The following is a 23423-nucleotide window of genomic DNA, read 5'->3' on the forward strand; positions in this document are numbered from 1 at the left end:
TCAAGACTATTCTACTAATTTTAGCTTCTATACCTTGCATAAATTATAGAAAATTTATGATACCCAGACTTTCATTATTTAATTTTTTTTTCAAAAATTCTGCTTTCTTTAAAAAGATTCAAGTTAAAGCAGCAGCAAGCATGTTGATTTTTTGGAACTCTCCAATAACTGGACTGGACCATTGGAAATAGACCTTAGAAGTTTAATTCCCTTATTATGCAAATGCTGAATTTGGGCCAGATATATTATTTAAGGGTGACAATATATAATCATTGCCAAGATCAATTGCATGGAGGTTGAGAAATTCTGTAAAACTAATAAATTTAATAAAAAGTGCCAAGTCTCATTCCCCCACCAAGCCTTCATTCCCAACCACCTGTGTCCCCATGGTTCATTATGTATTAAATTGCTCTTCATTTATTTTATTGTATCCTAGTTGTGTATTGTAAATTTGGGCAAGGCTGTGTTTTCATTTCCTTACTTGTTTGTTTTAATTTTTGTATATCCCACCAATTAGCATGGTGTTAGGTACATGATTGGCTTTTTAAATTTTATATATTAGAAGAATAAATGTGGTATTTTGGTATTGAAAAAAAAAAGGATGATCTGACAGTAGAGCTACTGCATTTTGTAAATACTGAGTCTTTCATATCTTAGTATCACTAGTTAAATATAATGAGATGGCCCAGACAGTGTTTTCTAATACCTGCTCAAAATACACTCTGCTATTCAAGAAACTGGGATGTAAGTTTCATCAAAAAATCTTTATCATTTTCAGAATTGAAAAAATTCTCACACTATTTTAATACAAGAGGGTATATCAAAGAGAACTGATCAAACCACAGTGTTGTACTCAGAATATCTTTTTGAAGATATTTGAAATGCTTATATTTATAGCATTTTCTGGCAAGGGTCTGTTTTATAAAGATATTTTGCTACTTATGGATAGCAAATGAAATCTAGTAATGTTCCTGAATAATTAACCAACAAGTTTCATTTATAGCAGGAAGCCAATGAAAATGATATTAGTATTCAGGATACACAGAACATAAAGCACAGGGATCTTTAATTCATGGGTGAATGAAGACGGAAGCAACATGTTGAACATAACATTTCCCTATAAAGTGATTTCCGTATCATATATTATTAAGTTGATACATAGCTGCCGAGTTCTGCTCAATTTTCTGGACTTCTTCCTCCTTCAGTGCATCTGTAAGCAAAATGCACACACACATATCCTTATGCTGTGTAAAAGTTGATGTGGATAAGGTCAGCTATCCAACTAGAAAGTGCCCTCCCCAGTCATTGTGATAACTCCATTATATCAGCTTTAGAGGTGGAGAGATTCTTCTGTTTGAAAAGAAACGTTAATAATTTTCTGATGAGCATATTTTTAAAAATACCAACACATTTATATTTAATGCAGCTTAAAGAGGATTTCATGCTTATTCTCCCAGTGAAAGCTTCTGTTCTGCCGGATTTGTACCAGAGATAGTAATAGGCTTAAATTGTATTGTATTTTAAAAATTCATCAAAGTGTTTTCACATCTGCTCTTTCATTTGATTCTTTCTTCAACCCTGTAAATATGGGTTAAGTGTATATTAATCCTTCTTTGACAAAGGTGGAAATTGAGGATCTGAGATGTTAGGCAATTTGTCAGAAGATACAGTCTAATGGGTACCAGACCTAGAAATCATGTACTGCGACTCCCTTTTCTAGCTGTTGTGTCATAAAACCCACTTTTGAACATGAACACATTTGTATACTCTGGAACATAGGTGCAAAGTAAAATCAATAAAGGAACTATTACAAGTGCTGGAACCACAATCCTAGAGATCCCAACAGACAAGGTCTTGGAATATGTATTTTTTAAGATTATGTTTTAGTTAGACACAATACCTTTATTTATTTTTATGTGGTGCTGAGGATCAAACCCAGCACCTGGGACATGCTAGGCAAGTGCTGTACCGCTGAGCCACAATCCCAGCCCCAGTTATGTATTTTTAATATGACTTATATGTGGCTTTGAGCCTGGTTAATAAACTGTCCTGGATTTTGTTCTTTCATCCAATACTGTTCCCTATGAATTTTTATTTCATGTACTTTGGTTGTCTTCTTAATAGGTTGTTAGTCTTTTTCAAATTTATTAGTCTCTTCTTTATTGTGTAGTTATACTAAAGTAGTGAAATTTATTACTCTTTTTCTTAAGTTTCATGGAAAGATCTTTCTCTAGATCATTTTTTAAAAATCTACAGTTAAAAAACAGGAAACAAAAAACCCTTCATTCTTTATAACAAAATAAAATTCATAAGTAGAGGAAATACCTAAGTGTATAATCAACATGAGAGATTCTCAATATAAGTCATAGGTAACAAAAAACATAATTCCTTTTTAATCCTAAAATTTGTAAAAGTCAAAAAGTTTGCTTATAACAGCATTACTGAGAATGAGAAAAATTTGTCATTCATATGGTACTATTGATACAAAGACTTTTCAGTGAGATTGGTACCACTTCACAAAAGTAAAATTGTATATTCTCTTTGAACTAACAACTCTAGTTTTCAGGTATATATAAATCCATGCATTATGAATGTTGAAGAATATACATTATATACATTATATCTACTGTTCATAATAGATATAAAAGGAGGCCATCTAAATATCTGTTCATCATAAGGATGTGATTACATCAAATATGATACATGCATAAAAGGAATAATGATGTCTCTGAGGAAAAGAGTGAATAATATTTTATACATGCTTGTATGAAAAGATTTATAAGATATTGGAGTTATTAAATTTTAATTCAGGGTAAAATGAAAATTGTACATATTATGTTATTGTTTGAATCTAAAAAGATATAGGTTTGAGTTGTATCACACTAGTACAGTATTTAACTAGCATGAATGTGACCTCTAGCACTGAAAAAAAATTCATGTGTGTGTACACACACACATATATATACATACACACGTACATATATATATATATATATATGTCATGAATATGTTTGTATATACATAGACATTTCTCTAAGAAAAAAGAAACTAGTAACTGTGATGTATTTGAATGAAAAAAGTGGGATTTTGAAATGGGAAAAAACTAAATTAATAGTATATGTTTTTCTACCATTTGAATATTTTGTCTCAGATTTTTAAAATTATTAAAAAATAAATAAACCATTAAACAAAAACATATTAATGCATAAAATGATATGGAAAGTAGAGTGAACTTTATGTTGTAAAATAGAACTCATCCAGTATTTTGCATTTTTGCATTGTTTTTATCATAATAGATAAAAATATATTTACATTTTCCTAAAAACTAAACATGTTCCCATTATTATTTCATTTGACAAAGGAAGCATCAGTTAGCATTTTCAGTCTGTACTTTCCTACTCAATCTTTATCAAGTATGGATTTCAGATAGAGGCATGGAGTTTCAAAATCAGAAAAGGTGAGAACTATGAGGGACCTCAGACATTTCATATTCAAACTTCATTTTGTGGATGATGAAACTGAGGTCCTGTATGTTTTTTTTTTTTCTTCTATGTTTGGACATTTCAATAATGGTGAAATTTAAGACTGAGTTAAAGTGAAAGTTACTGCAAAGTAATTTGATACACTGAGAGTGAGCGAATATAAATTATTTTAACCAGCTCTGGCTTTAGTTGGCTCACTGTCCTTGATCGTCTCTTCTCTAGATCCAGTCCTTGCAACTTTGAAATGATTGAACCCAATGATACTGTTTAGAACTATTCCATATCTATTGAACATGATTTAAAAGACGATTTCTGCACTTATATTCAAGTGCCCCAATTTCCCAAAGTTCCTGAATCTATTTAAATGTTCTCATTTTTCAAATCATGTTAAGTCAAATTAACATGTGTTTAGACAATTACTATGAATTAGGGCATTTAATAATTCTTATAAATACTTTGTTACATGAAGAATCCTATCTTCTAAGTCTTCAAATATGACTGAAGTTCACCTAAAGTTTCCATCCTTTGATTTCTTTTTTGTTTTTTATAGCTAATTTTTTATTATGTAATTTTTTATTTATATATGACAGCAGAATGCATTACAGTTCTTATTACATCTATAGAGCACAATTTTTCATATCTCTGGTTGTATACATAGTATATTCACACCAATTTGTTTCTTTATACATGTACTTTGGATAATAATGATCATCACATTCCACTATCATTAATTATCCCATGGCCCTTCCCTTCCCCTTCTATCCTTCTATCCTATCTAGAGTTCATCTATTCCTCCCATGCTCCTGCTCCCTATCCTACTATCAATCAGCCTCCTTATATCAAAGAAAACATTCGGCATTTGGGTTTTGGGGATTGGCTAACTTCACTTAGCATTATCTTCTCTAACTCCATTCATTTACCTGCAAATGCCATGATTTTATTCTCTTTTATTGCTGAGTAATATTCCATTATGTATGTATGCCATATTTTTTAATCCATTCATCTATTGAAGGGCATCCAGGTTGGTTCCACAGTTTAGCTATTGTGAATCAAGAACCAATAAATGGGATGCACTTAAACTAAAAAGCTTTTTCTCAGCAAAAGAAACAATCTGTGAGGTAAATAGAGAGCCCACATCTTGGGAGCAAATCTTTACCTCTCACACATCAGGTAGAGCACTAATCACTAGGGTATATAAAGAACTCAAAAAGCTAAACACCAAAAAAAAAAAAAAAAAAAAAAAAAGAAAGAAACAAATAACCCAATCAATAAATGGGCCAAGGACCGAAGAGACACTTCTCAGAAGATGATATACAATCAATCAACAAATACATGAAAAAATATTCATCATCACTAGCAATTAGAGAAATGCAAATCAAAACCACTCTAAGATTTCATCTCACTCCAGTCAGAATGGCAGCTATTATGCATACAAACAACAATAAGTTTTGGTGAGGATGTGGGGAAAAAGATACACTCTTACACTGCTAGAGTGACTACAAATTGGTGCGCCAATACGGAAAGCAGTATGGAGATTTCTTGGAAAATTGGGAATGGAACCACCATTTGACCCAGCTGTCTCTCCTTGGTTTATAACCCAAAGAACTTACGGGGACACAGCCACGTGATAGCAGCACAATTCACAATAGCTAAACTGTGGAACCATCCGTTGATTTCTTAGAGCACTAATTGTTCATGTCACAACATTTTCTTGTGTTCTTCTATTGTTTCATGTTTTATTCCACAGCCTGAGCTGGAGTTTTATATTTCCCATTGAATTTATATAACTATCCCTTGTAGTTTTAACAGAGGATTCAAACACATATTTCAGACTTAAAGAAATATTTCAGATTGCAATTTAAAACATTGCCCTTCCAGATGCAGAGAAGTAGTAATACAGATATATGCAACATGAATGGCTTAGGGACAGTTGAGGCATTGGTACCATCTGGAAAGTAATGCTGATGAAAGAGTTAACAGAATATAGAAACTAAATTGTCCCTCGGTTATCCATGAGACAAATCTAAGAACATCCAAATATAGAACTAGGTCTGGGAAAAAGTTTCACAAGGATAATCATGGTCTTACTCTAGTTTTTCCTCATATTTTTGAGGAGAAAAGCAGTTTGCTTCCCAGGTTATGTGGAAGACCTATGGCAGATTAGCAATACAAACTAGCTTTTAATGCAAACTGAAGCCAATTTCTTTAGATCCTAGTTTTTTCTTTAATAGTTCCTAAGAGGAAAAAAATGGTTAAGGGTGGAATTTAGAAAATGCTTAAATATGCAATGTAAACAATGTCAAGTTTAGGTTCAAATCATTTTAATGAATGGGAAAATCTAATTTAGATTTTTCTTAAAGTGAGGTCATTAAAAGTATTAAAAATATATCCTCTCTATGTAGTTCCTATGAGACAATGAGTGAAATTCACCATTTACCATATGCTTCTGAGATCTCTTAAAACAACCCTTCTCTGGTTAAATATCAACACTTTCAATAGTTTAAAATACTCAAATTCCATAATAATACATCTATACTTCATATTGGTTCTCTCACAATTCATAAAGAATCTTTTTCTTTACCTGCAGGCAGAATTTACAGCCATGCGGGAGCAGTACATGCGAGGCGGAGAGGGCTTCATCATCTGTTACTCTGTTACTGACCGCCAATCATTCCAGGAGGCTGCCAAGTTTAAAGAGCTCATTTTTCAGGTCCGCCACACCTATGAAATTCCCCTGGTGCTGGTGGGTAACAAAATTGACCTGGAACAGTTCCGCCAGGTTAGTGCCAATTTTATCTGTTAGCTTCTGTCTTTTTTTCTCAGAAGATACATAGTATTCAGTGTGGCTGCTTTCCAAGGTTGACACTGAGAATTGAAAGAAATGATGCACATGATTTTTCTAGGAAGTCTAAGTGGTCCTGCGGTTGACTGTGTTGGCTACTGCAATATAATCCATCTTACATGCTATTTTACAGCAGGTCCTTATCACTCCCCTATACCTTTGGATTGGGGCTGGTTCTATTATTTGCTTTGAGCCATAGTGTGTATACTTGGAAAGTTGAAATTTAAGCTTCTTCAGGTTCTGCCTTTCTCACTTGAGATATTCATCTTTGAGACACTGTAAAGTGGGCCCAACCTAACTCTGTAGAAAGAATCGTGTGGACAAAGTGAGATGAAGGCTCACAACTGTCCCTGCCAAGATACCACACATCTGGGCAAAACCATTTTGCATGTTCTAACACTAGTCACCTTATAAGTCACTCAAACCAATTCACATGAAAAAAAAAAAAAATCTCCCGCAGAGTTCTTGTCTCAATTTCTGAAATACAGAATCCATGGCAAAGAAAATCAAAATGTTTAAGCTATTATTTTTTGGAGTAAATTTTCATGCAGTGGTAGATAAACCAGGATCTCCCTTTCTCCCAGAATCAAAACAAGCCACTACTTCTCAGGTTGATTCAGAAATTATTTTCATCTATGATAAATTTCCTTTGAGCTATCCCTGATACTTCAGCCATCCTGATTCAGGGATCAAGGAAGTTATCTTACATTTTCATTGCTCTGACTTGTTTTATCTAAAGCAACATTACTGAAAACTTGCATTCAAATCAAGTTTTGGTAAATCTAATTGTCTAAATTGAATTGCTTCATCTCTATTTGCATTGACCTTAAATTTGAAATGATTTTATAGAGTTTATGTTATTCTAATTGATGATTAATTTTAATCCACTTAAAGTAGCCTGCTAGTAAGATCCTTTGCTAAGGCAGGAATTTTTACCAAAGCAAATTCAGTTTTCTCTTATGTTAAGAGTTTTTTGAATTTGAATTTTCACATTCAATGCATATTAAGTCTTCTAGAAGTGAAAATATCTCAAAGAAAGCCAAATTTTATGATTTTATGCTTAATATAGAAATGTTCTTATGATTTGGTACAATTCATTTTCATGGTGACATTTTTGTATCATTTACTTGAGAGTCTAAGTATCTCAACTAATTTGTTTTCAAAGCTGTAATATTAATTTGTATCCTGTGCACTGTTTTGTTTTCTTTCTTTGTTATTTTCCTTTCTCCAAAGCAATGTAGGGTAACGATATGCTTTTATTTCTGTGGGTAAGAATTCAAGCTCATCTCAACAGTTAAATATGAATCTATTCTCAGATATTTGCAGAAAACAAGAAATATAGGCCTAGTACCTGGACCTTTCAGATATTCTTCTAAAGCTTAGGGATGCCTCACTTTTCTTATGGCTTTCTAGGGCAAAGTACCAGACAAGCATCCTAACAAGTGCACCATCAGTGATCCCAGGGCCATCTTTATTGCACTTCTAAGAATTTCTGGAGAATGAAAACCTCTCGTTCAGCGTCATTTGGGAAAGTCAGAAGCTAGTGAATTTGGGAACATTAGGGAAACTGTTTTCAGTTCAGGTTCTCACAGATCAATGGCTCTCTATGATTCCAAAAGCTAGTGACATTTGCTTTCCATGCACTTTCCAGGTCCTGCTTTCCTAGACTCAGAGGTGACCCTTAGGACTTCACAAAGAATGTACAACAGGAACTCAATCCCAGCTTGCATAATTAGCCACTCCTTTCTGATTAGCAGTGAAGTGAATCATAAGCATCACAAATGTCACTGAAACAAATATTTTAGAAAGGCATTAATTTTGCAGATTTGACATACTTTTCCTTTTTAGATAAAAGCCAGTAAACATGAATAGTCACTGAAAGTGCAAAAGCCACGAAAACAAAATTACAATCTTTGTTAAAATGCTCATGTACCCATGTCGCCAGTAAATGAAGTGTTGATGTGCAAATTTGGCTTCTGGCTGTGGTGCTTCTGATGGAAATAATTATTCCTAAAATCGCACAGTGGTTTTTCTTTGCAAATGATTTCAATTCACACTTTATTTTAATCTTATGACTGCCCTGTGTGGTTGTAAGGCAAGTATTTTAAGAATAAAGATATTTGAGAAGTGAATATGGATATAGAAATTGACTTTCCTAAGCTATTGGGGTTAGTTATAAAATTAAAGCTAAAACCCAGATCACACGTATTCTTTTTGTTACATGAGTATTTACAAGACTAAACCTGGTTCAATTGAAAAACAAACAAACAAAAACAACAATGCTGACATTAAGACCTTCTAAAGCTCAAAGAAGTCCTTTGAGGCTTCCTAAAGTAATAGAATTAAACCATCAAAGTTGTTGAAGGAAACCTCCAGTTGCTTTTGTTTAATAGCGAGAGACAGAGAACAGGATTCTCACTTGGCACATCTTCTCTATAGGGAAAGAGATTAAAAGGAAAGAGTCCCATTGATTAAAGCACTTTCTTTTTATATTTGATAGGGTAGGTTTTTGTATCTTTCATGCATTTTGATGAAGCTTGTGGTATTTCAAGCAAAAAATAAAAATACAAAGCAAACAAGTAATAGATTTTAATGCCTTTTTTATCATTATTTGTCTTAAGTTAAAATTTGAAAAGACTATTTAAGAGCTAATATTTTGTCAGGAAGTAGTATTCATTTTGATACTGATGATGCCTGTGATGTATCTGTAAAACTGCAACAGGCAATTTACACATATTATTTTATTTAATCTCCAACACAAGCCCATGTCATGGGTTCCTACATGGTGCCTATTCATGCATGAGAAAACTGAAGCTCTTGTACATTCAGGAACTTGCAGATCTCACAAAGAGAGCTGTGTCACCATGTTCACACAGCCAGCTAGAGTTCAGAAATGAAATGCAAGTGCTCTGTGTTTTACCATGGAGCTTCCAACCATTATTTTATCATGAATTATAGTTTTTATACCAGCTTCAGAATCTGAGCATGTTCCTCAGAGATTGGAACATAAATAATAGCAAGTTGATGGCCAGTATAGCCAGAAAGATGAGAATAAGTTCCTGTGTGTGGAGAGGGCAGCTCCAGGCCCTGGACAAGACAGGGAATTTGTAAGGAATGGTGTGAGCAAAAATAGGAGAAAAGCAATGAAAATGAGATTCAAGACTTCTAAAAGGGCCAGGAATGGTGGTGTACCCCTGTAATCCCAGCTACTTGGAAAGCTGAGGCAGGAGAGTCACAAGTTCAAGGCCCGTCTTGGCAATTTAATGAGATCCTGTCTCAAAATATAAAATAAAAAAGGATTGAGGTTGTAGCTCAGTGGTAGAGTGTCCCTTGGTTCAATCCCCAGTACCAAAAAATGAAATAAAATAAAATAAAATAAAATAAAAGAACACCTTTCTGATAGGCATTGCTTTGTAATCAGGTGAACAATTTTGTCCAGAGTCCATTTAGGGTATTCTAAAGAATTTTGAAAAATTCCCAGACAACATTAGGTTTCTAAGCTTCCATTATCTTTGTCCCTACTTATTGTGTCTTCAGACATTACATTAGAAAGCACAAGAGGATAATTCTTATTTTTGCAAAACCCTGACCACCTGTGCATACTACAAATGCTTTCGAAATGGAATGAATTTCAGCTATTTGAGAGCTAGATTAGAAAAGTTTACATCAGTAGCAGACCATAAACTGTCTTATCCTGAAGCCAGATCATGATAAAACCCTCAGCCCTGAGAGTCTAATTACAGGTTACTACACAGCTGGAGACCTGGAGACTCTAATTTCCATATCTGCTGACTAAGTGCTGAATTTGGATCATGAAAGACGCTTTATTTACTCTTTTGTGAGATAGCTAATGAAAATTATTATTTTTAACCAAGATGGGTATCTGTATTTATAAGGATTAGGAACTCCTGTATTAAGAAAAATAATACTTATGTAAAGTTGTATCAAGAGAATGACAACTTCAGAATAAAATAAAGGAATGAGTAACTCATTCCTTATTCTCAAGAACTTTCTCTTCAGGAGCTATGCACAATAAATATGCAGAAAACCCTATTAAGCAATAGAAGTAAGTGCCAAACAATATGATATCTGATACTGCCTATAAGTGCTATAGCTTTCAACAAGTTGTTCACAGATGCAAAAGATCCACGTGGACACATATATGAGAAAGACACAAGTGTCCTGACCACATAGAAGAGATCAGATAAATAGTGACTCACGGTTATTTTAAGAAAATAGGAAAGAATAAGTCTAGGGAGGAAGAAATAAATCTTGAGGCTTACAAGTATAAACAAACATGGTGAGTGGTTGGTGGGGGGTTGAGGAAATAATTCTGCTTAGTAAACAGTCAAGCATGCTCCCAACAATTTCTTTTCTTTTTTTAAAAAAAATTATTTGTTTTAATTAGTTACACATGACAGTACAATAACCTTGACATATCATACATTTGAATCAGATGGGGTATAATTTCTCATTATTCTGAGTGTACAGGTTGCAGAATCACATTGGTCATGCAGTCACATATATACATACACCAATAATAATGTCTATTTTATTCTGCTGTCCTTCCTTTCCTCCCTTCTCCTTCTCTCCCCTCCCATCACTTCTCTCTACCTAATCTAATGTGACACAACTTTTTTCTCGAATTGTCATACATGTATTTTGTATAACAATGAGGGTGTCCTTCCATCTTCTATGCAATTCCCCTTCTCCCTCCATTTCCCTCCCACCTCTCTTCCCTATCTAGAGGTAATCTTCTTCTCATGCTCTTCCTCCCTACCCCATTTTGAGTCACCCCTTATATCAGAGAAGACATTCAGCATTTATTTTTTTGGGGATTGGCTAACTTAGCATAATCTGCTCTAATGCCCTCCATTTCCCTGCAAATGCCATGATCTTGTTATTTTTAGTGCTGAGTAATATACCATTGTGTATATATGCCACATTTTTTTATCCATTCATCCATTGAAGGGCATCTAGGTTGGTTGCACAGTCTAGCTATTGTGAATTGTGCTGCTATAAACATTGATATGGCTGTGTCCCTGTGGTATGCTGTTTTTAGGTCTTTTGGGTATGGTCTGAGAAGAGGAATACCTGGGTCAAATGGTGATTCCATTCCCAGATTTCCAAGGAATCTCCATACTGCTTTCCAAATTGGCTGCACCAATTTGCAATCCCACTAGCAATGTATGAGTATACCTTTTTTCCCATATCCCTGCCAGCACTTGTTGTTTGACTTCATAATGGCTGTCATTCTTACTGGAGTGAAATGGTATCTTAGAGTAGTTTTAATTTGCATTTCTATGATTGCTAGAGATAATGAGCATTTTTTCGTGTGTTTGTTGATTGATTGTATATCCTTTTCTGATAAGAGTCTGCTCAGGTCCTTGGCCCATTTGTTGATTTGGTTATTTGTTTTTTTTGTTTGTTTTTTTTTTTTGTTTGTTTTGGCATTAACTTTTTGACTTCTTTGTATACCCTAGAGATTAGAGCTCTAACTGTTGTGTGAGGGGTAAAAATTTGTTCCCAGAATTTAGGCTCCCTATTCACCTCACATATTATTTCTATTGCTGAGAAAAAAACTTTTCAGTTTGAATTCGTCCCATTTGTTGATTCTTGGTTTTAATTCTTGTGCTATCGGTGTCTTATTAAGGAACTTGGAGCCTAACCCCATGTGATGGAAATTAGGGTCAACTTTTGCTTCTATTAAACTCAGAGTCTCTGGTTTAATTCCTAGATCCTTGATCCATTTTGAGTTACCTATTGTGCATGGTGATAGATAGGGATTCAATTTCATTTTGTTGCATATGGATTTCCAGTTCTCCCAGCACCATTTGTTGAAGATGCTATCCTTTCTCCACTGCATGCTTTTAGCACCTTTGTCTAATATAAGGTAGTTGTAATTTTATGGGTTGGTCTCTATGTCCTCTATTCATAGATAATGCCTCCCTCAAAGATACATTTCAGCAGAGACAAAACATAAATATATACCAAAGTGCATTTAATATGCTGTATGAAGTAATTAATTGCAAATCATAGTCAAACTTAAAAAATAAAAGAATACCACTTCATTATCTTTCATTATCAGTACATTAGATTATTCACATAAACACATTTTCCAAATAATGAGGGTTTATTTTTTGAAAGGAAAAGAGAGGTTTGGCAATTTACTTATTATTATTAGAATAGACACTCAAATTCAACTAGCAATTATTTTAGCTGCAGTTACCCTTTGATAGCATTTCTTTTGTATGTTACCTCATTTAATTAAGTAAATATGAATCTGTTAATTCCTATTTGATGGAAAGTAAAACTTAGAGTTTTACCCAATTTATTCAAACTAAAAGGGTTTTTAAATCTAGAGTTTTATCTTGAATGAGTTTTCTCACATACACATGCATACATAAATACACATGTATATATAATCATTGTACATGTGCGTATATATATATATATACATATATATGGTTGGCACTATATATAACCATAGGTAATAATGAATATATGTATTTTTCATTCAATTTATTTAACAAGTTTTTAACAATCACCCAGTGTGTAAGAAACAGGCACTCTTTTAGTATCTGGTTGCACAGGGATGAATATGACAGACATCTGTATCTTTAATAAACTAAATTAACAGTGGAGGAGACAGAATATGAACAATTTGAATAAGTGTGTGTTTATACTAACTGTACAACACAAAAATTCTCTGATTAATAATATTACATATATACACATGTGTGCATGAACACACAGACACACACACAAATACATTTCCAGTATTGAAAAGAGGAAGAAAACAAAGTGGGAGAAGGGAGAAGAGGGCAGTGTGGGAGAGTGAGAAAACCATCTCTGATAGAGTAGTCAGGAAGGCCCCTCTAAGGAGTCATTGGGCAGAAACCTGTGGGAAGAGCATTCCAGATAGATCCAACAGTATTTGTCAAATCTTCATGGTGCAATTTAGATCAGCATGTTTGAAAGCCAACATGGAGGATGCAGGGTCAGATATATAGCACCTTAAAAGATTTTGGGTAAGGAGCATGCACTTGTTTTTAAGTGATAAGGGCAACTATTGGTTTAAAACATTGAGCTGAGCTATGACATGAATGCATTTTCATTAAGTCATTCTAGCTGTTGAATGTGGCCACAGTGAAGCAGGAAAACCAATTAGGAGAACTGGTCAACAAGATTAGAAATGATGGCAGCTTGGGGGAAAGCCATAGCACCAAATATTTGTGAATTCCACACTCACCCAGCATGCTGACAGGATGGCAGGTGACAAAATTGCAATGATGTTTGGAGATGTATCATGTAGGACAAAAGCTGGACAATCTTCGGTGGCACCTGAGATCATCAATGCATTATTAAACAGTACATTGCATATTCCTGATGAATTGCTAAGACATGATTAAGACATAATCTCAGCATATATATTCTTGAAAGCAAGAGAGAATATGTCCCAAAGAATAAGATAACCCTGGGTTTTTATCTTTATGCAGTTAATTACCATGTCTTTATAAATATCGGCAACCAACATCCATATTCTCATAAGAGTTCTTCCTTCTCAGCACAGAGGTAGGAGAATGTAGTCAGTAGAGAGTTTCCAGCTGTCAAGAGCTTCCGGGTCAGAAGGGGCTACATCAAGACTCCTTGCCTGCAGTCACACCCTTCCTGTATTTCTAGTGAAGTTTAGTATAAATTTCCACACATTTCAGCATAACGTGGAACACTGTGACAGGCAAATCTGGTTCTACTCTTCTCATGACTGGATTGTCAACGATGGTTGGTGTCAGGGTTGGGATGTAAGGTGTCCCTCAAAAGCTCATGTGTGAGAAAATGCAAGAAGGTTCAGAGAAGAAATGATTAGGATGTAAAAGCCTTAACCCAGTCAGTGATTAATCCCTGAAAAAAGCTGACTAAAAGAGTTGGGCTGGCATTCATGTTCAACTTTCTCTTCTGTTCACTTCCTCCTCTGAGACTCTGTTCTTAGGTGGGTGCAGCTAGATAATGTCAGTGGATTACTGCCTACACACAGCAGGGACTCAATAGATATTAGGTCTCCCCATTTTCATCCCTCACTGAGTGTTATAGTTTGGGTCTGCCTTGTCTCCCCAAAGCCCACAAGTGGAAGGTTTGTTCTCTAGTCTGTGGCACTAATGTGAAACCCTTAGGGACGGGGCCTAGGGAAAGGAAGTTAGGTCATTCCATGGTCTTGAAGGGAATATTGAGAACCTGGGGACTGCCTCCTTGTTCTTTGTTTCCCAACTGCTTTCAAGAAAGTGGACCTCCTTTGCTATGAATTCCACCATGAGATATTGTACTGTCGCAGGCCCAAAGCAAAAGGGTCAACTAACCATCAATCAAAACCTTTAAAACCTCCTCATCAACAGTTGATTATATAAGGTATTTTTTCACAGTAACAGAAAATCGACTAGCACCCCTGGATTGTTGTGAAAGGTTATTGTTATGCTTCTAATTTACTCTTTTAAAAGTTAAAAACTAGCCAGCCAGAAGTGTAAGAATTGTGTAAAAAGTAAGAGTAATTAAAAGTGGGTGAAATCTCAGGGGTTTTTCGATAACCAAAGTATACAGGCTTCAGTGTATGAATTTTGCAAACCCATATTGAAATTATTTTTCAATGTTTTTTTTTTTTTTACCTTGAAACATGGAGTAGCAATTCTATAAAATTCTGTGAAACAGAGTAGCACAGTTACATTTTGTTATTGAATTCTTTCTTGTTTTCTAATATTTTAAAAGAATATTTGCTGTGTGATTTTAGTCCTTTGAAATACCTGGAGGGGTGATTTACAGTATTTCATATTTTCAGTTTTGGTAAATGTTCCATATATATTTAATAAGAAAGTATTCCTTTGGGTTCACCATTACATGGGTGTACCAATTGGCAGTTACTTTATTTTGACAATTTGAAAATCACATTCCAGTCCTTCTGGTAGTTTTTATCTTGTGTGGAAGGCCAGGTTTACATCTAATGGCATTTTGCAGGTTCTCTTTTCCACATACTTATAACTCCCCACCCTAGTGTTTTATTAAGGTTTTCTTGTCGCCTACAGTTTTTGACAAGTTTAACCTGATGTCCCTGTGTGGCTCTCTCACTCTCTCCTCTGTTAGCTCATGGGTTTAAGTAAAACTGAGAAATCTAAAGTTGACAAAGTGAACATAAAAAGGATTATTGGCCATTCCAGAAAAGCTAGGGCTCATTTTTAAATGCATGGAAACACTTATCTGGAATGAGACCCAGGGTTCTTAAAATGTGGTCTCCAAACCAGAAGAATCATTATCACCTGTGAGCTCTGTTAGAAAACACAGATTCTCAGAGACTGTCTGAGTCTTATACATAGGGATATGACACAGAAGCCTAGTTGAGTAAATTTTCTGAGTGACTCTGGGGCATGCTAAACATTAGAGAACCACAATCCTAGAATAGAAGTGGAAGGACATGAAGGGTGCTTTTTATCATATGGGCATAATCAGGGAGAGTCTAAAACCTCCAAGCACTAAATGAAATATTTGAGGCCTAAAAGGGAAAAAAATACACACACACACACACACACACACACACACACACACAGAGAGAGAGAGACAATGTATAAAAATATTTAAACATAAAGTTAGTTTATGCTTATATTAAAACACTGGTGATGAAAATATTAGACTCAATACAATTTTCTAACTAAATTTGTCATTTAAACATCTAAATTTTGCTGTGGATTTTGTGTAGCTACAGTTAAATAGCCTGTGAGTTTCCAGTTTCATTGGAACAGAGATTATGCCTGCTCAGATTGAGCTGATATAACTGTTTGCTTCCCTTCCTTATTTAAATTGTGTTACATTGGATTGTTTGGTTTGCATGGATCATTGACTACATTTGTAAAATTGACAGGACAATGCAGCTTGTGGAAATAAGCTTGTTTCTTTTTAAGGAAAAGAAGAAAGAAAAGCTACATGGGTGATCAAATTGGTTCCTTGATTTGAAGTCCAAGATTATAAAAAATATTGTTCTGAAATGATTTCTTACAGTTTTTTAAACCAACCATTATAAAATAGCCATCCAAAAGGAAATAAATTGAAATGGGTGAAAGTAATATTTTGTATCATCCTGTACCTGATTTTGCTTTTTCTTGTTCTTCCTCATGTATCCCAGCCTGGTAAAATTCTGATATTTGTAGTTTCCTCAATGCTCAACAATTGGACTTCTGGCTGTGTGTGTATGTGTGTGTGTGTGTATGTGTGTGTGTGTGTGTGTGTGTGTGTGTGTGTGTCTGTACATGTGTGGTTTTATAGGTTCATATATGATTATAAGTACATTAGAGACTGGAGCAATCCTATGAATTCAAAAGAATGATGTCTATAGGCTGAATTACAAACATTCTGAAAAGAGTCATTTGCTGTTTGCACTTTGGGAACTTTTAAAAAATCATCCAACTGCATATTTAGGAAATTACATAACTCATTTTCAAAAATTATCTGGAAATAATTTGTATAAACAAGTGGTTTTAGACAGCTATGTGGAGAAGCCACTTATGCACTTCTCTCAGTATCCCCAATGTTAACATCATGCATGACTACAGAATTTTATCAAATACAAAACATTGGCATTGGTTCAATCAAAAAATATATTCAAATTTCATCAGTTACATTTGCACACATCTTTGTGTGTGCACGTGTATAATTCAGTGAAATTCTATGTATTTAGCTCTTCCACAATCAAGATGTTCAACCATACCACTAGCACAGACTCTTATGTTTCTCTTCTAACATATCTATCCTCTCTACCCTAGTCCCTAACCCCATCAGTCATTAATCCACCAACTCATTTCCCTTTTCTAAAATTATTAATTTTTTATTGTTAAGTAAATAGAATAATTTTATATGCATTCTTTTGAGCTTGGATTTTTTTTTACTCAGTTTATTTCTTGAGGAACCCCTTCAGTTTTGTGTTTACCAGTGTGTGTTTGTGTTTACTATTGAATGCTATTCAGGCTTGAATGTGCTCCTGCTTGTTCACCTACTTATGCTTTTATTTTGACTATTTATTGTTTCTAATTTTTTGGAGTTTAATGTGCCCTTCTGGTTCTGAATTCTTAAAATAGATGCTTAGCACATTAATTTTTATCCATTCTACTTTTATCCATTCTACTTTTCCAGTTTATGCACTTGAAGATAAATTAACATGCTAAGGAAGATTTTAATTGTACATCTTTAATTCTACAGTTCTGTATATTATAATTTTATGTTTTAATTCAAAATATTTTGCAGTTTCAATTATGATTTCTTCTTTGATTCATTTATGTTTCAAAAATGTGGTTCTTAACTTCTGATCATGTGGCACATTGCTAGTTACCATTTAGTTATCAAATTCCTTATTTTCTAATATTTTAAAAGGATGTGTTGTGTACATCTTTAGTTCCGTGAACTTTATATTATGTGGATTTATAACACTTTGAAATATAATTTTGGTAAATGTTCCATACATCTTTAATAAATAATACATACATTTGGGTTCAATGATGTTGCACAAATGGACACGAAAGTTATTTCTTTAACAAATTTGAGATCACATTCCATTCCTTCTGTTGCCTATTGTTTGTGTTGAATAATTGCTATTTTGAAAGTACTCCTGCAGCGCATTTCCTGTACCATAACTTGCCACCCCATTGTTTTACAATTTTTCTGTTTTGTTTGTTTGTTTGTTTGTTTTCTTCCCAACAGACTCAATCTGGTCCTATGTGACTTTCTCTTTCTTTCTCTAGATATGTGTTACTTCCAAGTATCTATAGTGCAATTTGAATTCTTTTTCTGTTGTTCAGATTTGGAAAATTCTGTCATTATATCTTCAGAGTTTCCTTTTATCTTATTCTTTATTCTCATAGGATTAAAATTAGGACTGTGTTAATCTTTTATACCTCATTCTTGTATCCCACTTTCATTCTTTTTCTCTTTCTATCCTTTAATCTCCCTGAGCCATATTCTTGGTTTTATTCTTCTGAATTTTTTATTATTTACTTCTTCCCTTATTCTTTTTTTAATATTTATTTTTTTGTTTGTTTTAGGTGGACACAATATCTTTATTTATTTCTTGTGTGGTGCTGAGGATCAAACCCAGTGCCTTGCACATGCCAGGCCAGCGCACTACCACTTGAGCCACATCCCCAGCCCCTTCCCTTATTCTTAATCTGTCTTAAACTCACCCACTGAGTTCTTCATTTCAGTAGTTCTACTTTGTCATTCTAGAAATACTGATCTTTAGATTTCATCATCTTTTAAAAGTTGTAATCTATTTCCTTAAAATAGTATAGAATGATTGTCTCTCTTAAAAAAAAATTCTCAATTTTTTAGTACTTTACCTCTGGAAGGAGACTAAGAAGACTAAATTTTCCACATCATCTTACTCTAGTCAATAACTGGATGACAGGAAACTGAGATACAGACCTTATAGGGGCTCATCTCTTTATTTCCCACTTTTATTCTTAGCATGAGGACATTTGGCCCAACTCAAACCTGGGGAGAAAGGCTGCTTGTTAGGCCCTATGCTACTACTTTTGTTGCCACTCCTGTGGAGACCTAGTTCTACTCAGTTTTCAGTGGAGGACATTTGCCTCTCTAGGTAAAGAGACCCCTGGCTCACCTCTCTTACTTTCCTTCTCCTACTTTGTCTGTCCCTGGAGTTCTTTACTGCCTAAGGGACTCACATAGATTACCTTGGTAGTTTTTCCATATCCATTTTTTTTTTTTGTATCAGTAAGAGAGCTCTTCAACATTACTGGGTTGGCTATTGCCAGAAGTGGCCTTCACCCTCACACCTTGATGTAGATTCTTATTCTTTGGTCAACTTGCCCTGCTCAAGTGGATAGAGCTGGCAGAGTGTCTCCATACTGTACCACTAGTTCTTGCAAAATGAACATGAATTAATTTCAATGCCAATTAGTGTGACTGGAGTTTAAGTATGTTTTAAAAGATTTGTGAGCTCTTGTACCAGGGCTGGGCCCCTGAAAACTGCTCTTCTGGAAAGGTCAAAAATACATGCATCCAGCCCTACAGAGGGAATTGTACAGGCAGCTGCCACCTTCACAGATGAGGAAGAGGAGTGCTGAGTCCATCACATGCAGGTGAGCTTACCACTAGGTTCTTCCAGGTCAGGTCAAGAATCTTAGTGGGAATCTGCTTTGACTATTGTGTTTGCTTTTCTCTGGGTTCTTGTATGATTATTGATCATGCTTTCATCCCTGATGCTCAACCCCTCAAGTAATCTACACTGTACATACCAACACCTTCTTCCAACTAAACGGGGACACAGGCCACCTCTGCCATCCGATGTTATTTTACCACTTCTCATCCTTTTGAATTGTAAATGATCACCATATTAAGCCTTTTCTTTGCTCACTGAACATCATGTGTTGGTGTGCCCTCCTGCTATGACCTTCCACTGTCCGTGCTTTGGCTTTTGCACTTTTCAAAGTCCATCCATTGTTTACAGATCTGCCTACACAACTAGTTTGTGCACTTAAATCAAGGAGGAAACATGCTGTACAAAATCAGAAAAAAAGGAAGACATTTAAAAAAATAGAGAAACAGTACTTTTTTTTTTTTCCTTTTTGCCTTAAAACACAAATCAAGAGAGGAAAGAGAAAAGCTTTTAGACTAATGATGCTATAGAACATTGTCATGATGGGGGCTGGGGTTGTGGCTCAGAGGTAGAGCACTTGCCTCTCATATGTGAAGCACTGGGTTCGATCCTCTGCACCATATTAAAATAAATAAAATAAAGGTGCCGTGTCCATTGACAACTAAAAACATTTTTAAAAAATTAATGAATATCTCCTCTTAACTACCAGATTATGAGGCAATGATGGGCATGAGGAGCAATGAGAGACAGGAAGATAGACAGGAAGATTGGCCAGTCCAAGCCTTGAGGAGGGGGACTCCTAATAATTAGAAAGCTTCATTGTTTGCATTAGTGGTTTTCTTTTTGATTGTGGGGTGGGAGGGCAGTTCTGGAGATTTAGCCCAGGATCACTTTACCACTGAGCCATATCCCCAGCCCTTTTCATTTTGAGACAGGTTCTAACTAAGTTGCTTAGAGCCTCCCTAAATTGCTGAATCTGATCTAGAACTTGACATCCTCCTGAGTCGATGTGATTACAGGTGTATATAATTGTGCCTAGCTAAATGGTTTTCTTAAGGGAGAAAACAAAGCTATTTTAATACTAATCAAATAGAATCTGAGGCAGGTAAAACAGGTTTTGAAATGCAGTCTTCCTTACACATTAGTTATATATCTCATATATTTCCAGCAATACAAAATGAGAATAATCTGCAATTAAGATTGTCATTAGAAGCAGAAGCACAGAAGCTGCATAGGAGGTGGATTTTCTCTAAGAAATCAATAATTTCAAAAGCATTATTGGAGTGTCTGAAATATATCATGCCACCACTTATTAAAATTTATGCTTTCTTTTCTTCCAAAATTGGTCTTCATTAGTAAGGATAAAGAAGAGATCTTTTTTTTTGTATTCAAAGGGGACATTTAGTATAAAGTAATTCACATAATGATAAATAGCATTGAAGTAATATAATTTTGGTGGGTTTATAATTGGATTTTGCTGCATATTCAGTGTTCTATGTGTTTGTATAGTGATGAGACATTATGAGAGAGAGATTTGGTTTTTATTTTGAGAATAAAAGAAAACTCAAATTATTCAGTTCCTGCTAGTTGGCCAATAGAGCCACAGTAATGGGCAGAGCATATAACTGCATATGTAATGGCAATGCAGTTTGGTTGTGTGCCCTCAACCAAAGAACAAATCTTCCCGTGTTTATTGAAAGTTGGGAGTCAATATTGGGGAAACAAACATTCATTCTAGGAGACAACACTTAAAATGAACATAGTCCTGGAAGAAAATGTGAATAAGCTTATATATGTTTAAATTTTTATGTTTAATTTTATTGAATTAAAAAATACTTCTTATAAATATAAACTCTTTTTTCCCCTCCTAATCTTTTATTTCTAGTGCTTCTGATGGCAGGCTCCTATTTATTTTCAATTTTGTCTCATTTTTATCATCAGTGCTAGATTATAATTCTTTTAATGACATAATTAATATCATAGAGACATGTTTTTCTACATTTATAAAATATGTTTACTTAGAAATGATATGGATTGTTTTACCTATTTAATATTTAAATGTATCATATGTAATACATATGATACATTTAAATATTAAAAAGCATATGTATGTATATACACATACACACATACACATATATGTGCCTTGTTCTTGTTTCACTCAATACTTTGATTTTAGATATCTCTGGTAATAATACAAACCTAGTACATTCATTTTAATGCCTTCATAATAGTATTCAAAACAATGAGCTTGTCTATTGGTAAGATGTTTCCAACAATTTTTCACATTATTGAAAGTTCTGATATGGATATTATTGTGTGTGAGTCCTTGAACACATAGACAAGAGCTTCCCCAGTAGACATGGGTAGACATGAAGTTGAACTGAGTGAAGACACTTGTATTTTCGGTTTCATGGGGTATTGCTTTCCAAAACAATTTGCTTTCCAAAATAACTGCCAATTTGCACACCCTCTAAAGTTATAAAATTAATATTACTATGCTCTAATTATTATATATTTTTCCAGCGTAATTAGTGTGAAATTCTACCTCATTCTTTTGTTTGGATTTTCCTTTTCCTGATTACCAACAAGATGGGATTTTTTTAACTTAGGTGTCTCTGTGAATTTTGTATTCACACAATTTGCCTAATTTTTTTTTGCAATATGAATTAATAGGTGCTCTTTATAAATTCTTTTCTATTTTATATATGTGTATATCAATCTGTCACTTTTTCTTTCACTGTATTTCAAGTTTCTTTTGTGAGTTGTATTCTGCTATTTGACCAAAAACTTATTCCTTAGCAGAACAAGGCTAATGTTTTTGGTACATATTGGTAAGGCATGCCAACTCTTAAAATACAAAATATTCCCATAGTCATGGTTAATAGTCTCCTCCCAGAGCTCAGGCCTACCTGCTACTCCAGGCCCACTGCTGCCCAAGTATCTGATGCCCCTCCATGGGACACTGCTGAATTCCCTAAGCTCTAACACTCCAGGACTAATGCCTCACAGTTACACAGATAGTGGAACTTAATTCTTGCATTATCGTTGACCTCTCTTCTGACTGTTTGGTGTCCATAACCTACGTGTTGTTAGGGGGTCTAAATATCACTCCTGCTTGAAGACACAAAGATATTCTCCTATAATTTATTCTAAATCATTAAAGTTTTCAGTTCAACAATTAAGGCTTTTGTTTTGTACATAAATGCAATTAATTTAGAGCATCATACAAATCGACTTCCCATACATGCCTGGGTCAGTTTCTAGAACACTAGCAGTTCTACTGATCTCCTATATATTATTCATTAATAGTGCATTATAACTTATAACTCATCATAACATTTTGTAGGGAAGATTTGCTTTTCCAATTTTTTGTTGTTAATTGCTTTCTGTAGAGTTGTATTGCTTATTCTTGGAACTTTATTCTTCGATATGAATTTTAGAAAGTTTCATGAATAATTCTGCTTTTTTATTGAAATTGCTTTCATTTGTTTATTTTTTTCCATAGGATGCCTTAGTTCAATCTGCTTATAATTTTGTTGTTTTAAACTCCTTGTTCAGCTTTGGAATCAAGGTAAAAATGACACATAAGCCTTCCAGTTATTTTTCTTGATCTGTGCTTTTAAGAGGAATTATCTGGTTTATGAAGGCTTATTCAATCCTCTTATAAAACTTTCTGGATTTGACTTGTTTTCCCTTTTGTGAAAGATGATGGATCAGCATAGAGGTGTTCTATTTATTATAGAGGCAATTATGATAATTTATTATATCAAAGCTTCATCTGAATAGCATAAATTATTTTAGCTTCCAAAGATCCCTTTATGTTCTATCAATATGTGCAAACATTTCTTACTGAACTCTATTGAAATCAGAAACCTTAATTTCCAAGAGATCAACTCTTTAAAATGGAAGATTTGCAGCTAATGAATTATCACTTTCTGAAAACTATCTTCTT

At 34.3% G+C, this 23423-nt stretch overlaps 1 protein-coding gene across 1 annotated transcript in view; it reads left to right on the forward strand.

Annotated features, from left to right (window-relative positions):
* The window catches only part of Rit2 (Ras like without CAAX 2), a 340369-nt gene that overhangs the window by 173832 nt on the left and 143114 nt on the right, over nucleotides 1-23423 (forward strand). The window contains exon 4 of the mRNA XM_077792200.1: nucleotides 6070-6261. Within this exon, the coding sequence (XP_077648326.1) occupies nucleotides 6070-6261 (192 nt within the window). The remainder of the gene's footprint in view (nucleotides 1-6069; nucleotides 6262-23423) is intronic.

The sequence above is a fragment of the Urocitellus parryii genome, chromosome 13, assembly GCF_045843805.1.
Source record: "Urocitellus parryii isolate mUroPar1 chromosome 13, mUroPar1.hap1, whole genome shotgun sequence".
Classification (NCBI taxonomy): Eukaryota; Metazoa; Chordata; class Mammalia; order Rodentia; family Sciuridae; genus Urocitellus; species Urocitellus parryii.